Source organism: Nicotiana tabacum, chromosome 1, assembly GCF_000715075.1.
Source record: "Nicotiana tabacum cultivar K326 chromosome 1, ASM71507v2, whole genome shotgun sequence".
Classification (NCBI taxonomy): domain Eukaryota; kingdom Viridiplantae; phylum Streptophyta; class Magnoliopsida; order Solanales; family Solanaceae; genus Nicotiana; species Nicotiana tabacum.
In genome coordinates this window covers 169,864,251-169,865,547 of record NC_134080.1, presented here as the reverse complement: position 1 = coordinate 169,865,547, position 1,297 = coordinate 169,864,251, and the positions used below count along the sequence as shown (strand labels likewise).

Below are 1,297 nucleotides of genomic sequence, written 5' to 3'. Positions count from 1 at the left end.
CCACAAAAAGGGCAGAAGAGTGATAGAAAGCCTTCAACAGAATCAAGGAATATCTCTCAAACCCACCAATGTTAGTTGTTCCCCCCAAAATTTGGAAGCCATTGTTAATATATTTGTTAGTCTTGGATAACGCCTTCGGCTATGTGTTGGGACAGCATGACAAAACTGGGAGAAAAGGAGAAGGTCATCTGCCACTTAAGTAAGAAGTTCACACCATGCAAGGCCAAGTATACTTTAATAGAATGCACCTATTGTGCTCTGACTTGGATTGCCCAGAAACTAAGGCATTACATGCCAGCATACACTACACGTATGATATTTTTGCCCGACCCGCTCAAGTACATCTTCTAGAAGACAATGCCTACCGGAAAGCTAGCTAAATGACAAATTCTCCTCAGCGAATTTGACATTGTGTACATAACTTATAAGGCTATCAAAAGACAAGCTTTAGCCAACCACCTCGCAAACAATATGGTGGATGGGGATTACGAGCCACTTACTACATATTTTCCCAATGAAGAACTATTTTTTTCTAGAGAAGATATTGCAGAATCGTACCCGGGAAGGAGAATGTTTTTCGATGGAGCAACAAACTTCAAAGGAGTCAAAATTGGGGCAGTCCTAATTTCGGAATCTGGATAGCACTATCCAGCATCGGCAACGATAAGGTTCCCTTGTACCAATAATATGGCTAAATACGAAAGGAACATCCTTGGAATCAGAATGGCAGTCGACATGAATGTCAAAGAACTTCTGGTCATGGGAGATTCTGATCTATTGATACACCAAGTCCAAGGGGAATGGTCCACCAAGAATGTCAAGATACTTATGTTCCTGCACTGCATGAAGGATCTATGCAAGAAGTTCACAAAAATAGAGTTCAAGAACGTCTCCAGGATTCATAACGAGCTCCCTGATGACCTTGCAACCCTATCATCTATGATCCAACATCCAGACAAGAACTACATCGACCCTATTAAGGTAGAGATCAGGGATCAACATGTCTATTCCTTCCATGTATATGAAGAACCAGATGGTAAACCATGGTATCACGACATCGAGAAATTCCTTGCAACCAGAGAATACACATAGAATGCTACTAATGCTCAAAAGAGAGCCCTCAAGAGACTGGCAAACCACTTTTTCCTCAATGGGGAAGTCTTGTACAAGATGAACCTAGTCTTAGGTTTGTTGACATGTGTAGACGCCACTAATCCAACCAGACTATTAGAGGAGATACATGGTAGAACGTGCGGACTCCACATGAATGGGTTCATATTAGCCAAAAAGATCTTGA

The 1,297-nt window shown here is 41.6% G+C and overlaps 1 protein-coding gene across 1 annotated transcript; it reads left to right on the top strand.

The window, feature by feature from the left end:
* Positions 1-723: 723 nt before the first annotated feature.
* Positions 724-1,092, top strand: LOC142164278 (uncharacterized). The gene has a single exon (XM_075221985.1). The coding sequence runs from the start codon at positions 724-726 to the stop codon at positions 1,090-1,092; it is 369 nt and encodes a 122-aa protein (XP_075078086.1).
* Positions 1,093-1,297: the final 205 nt, after the last annotated feature.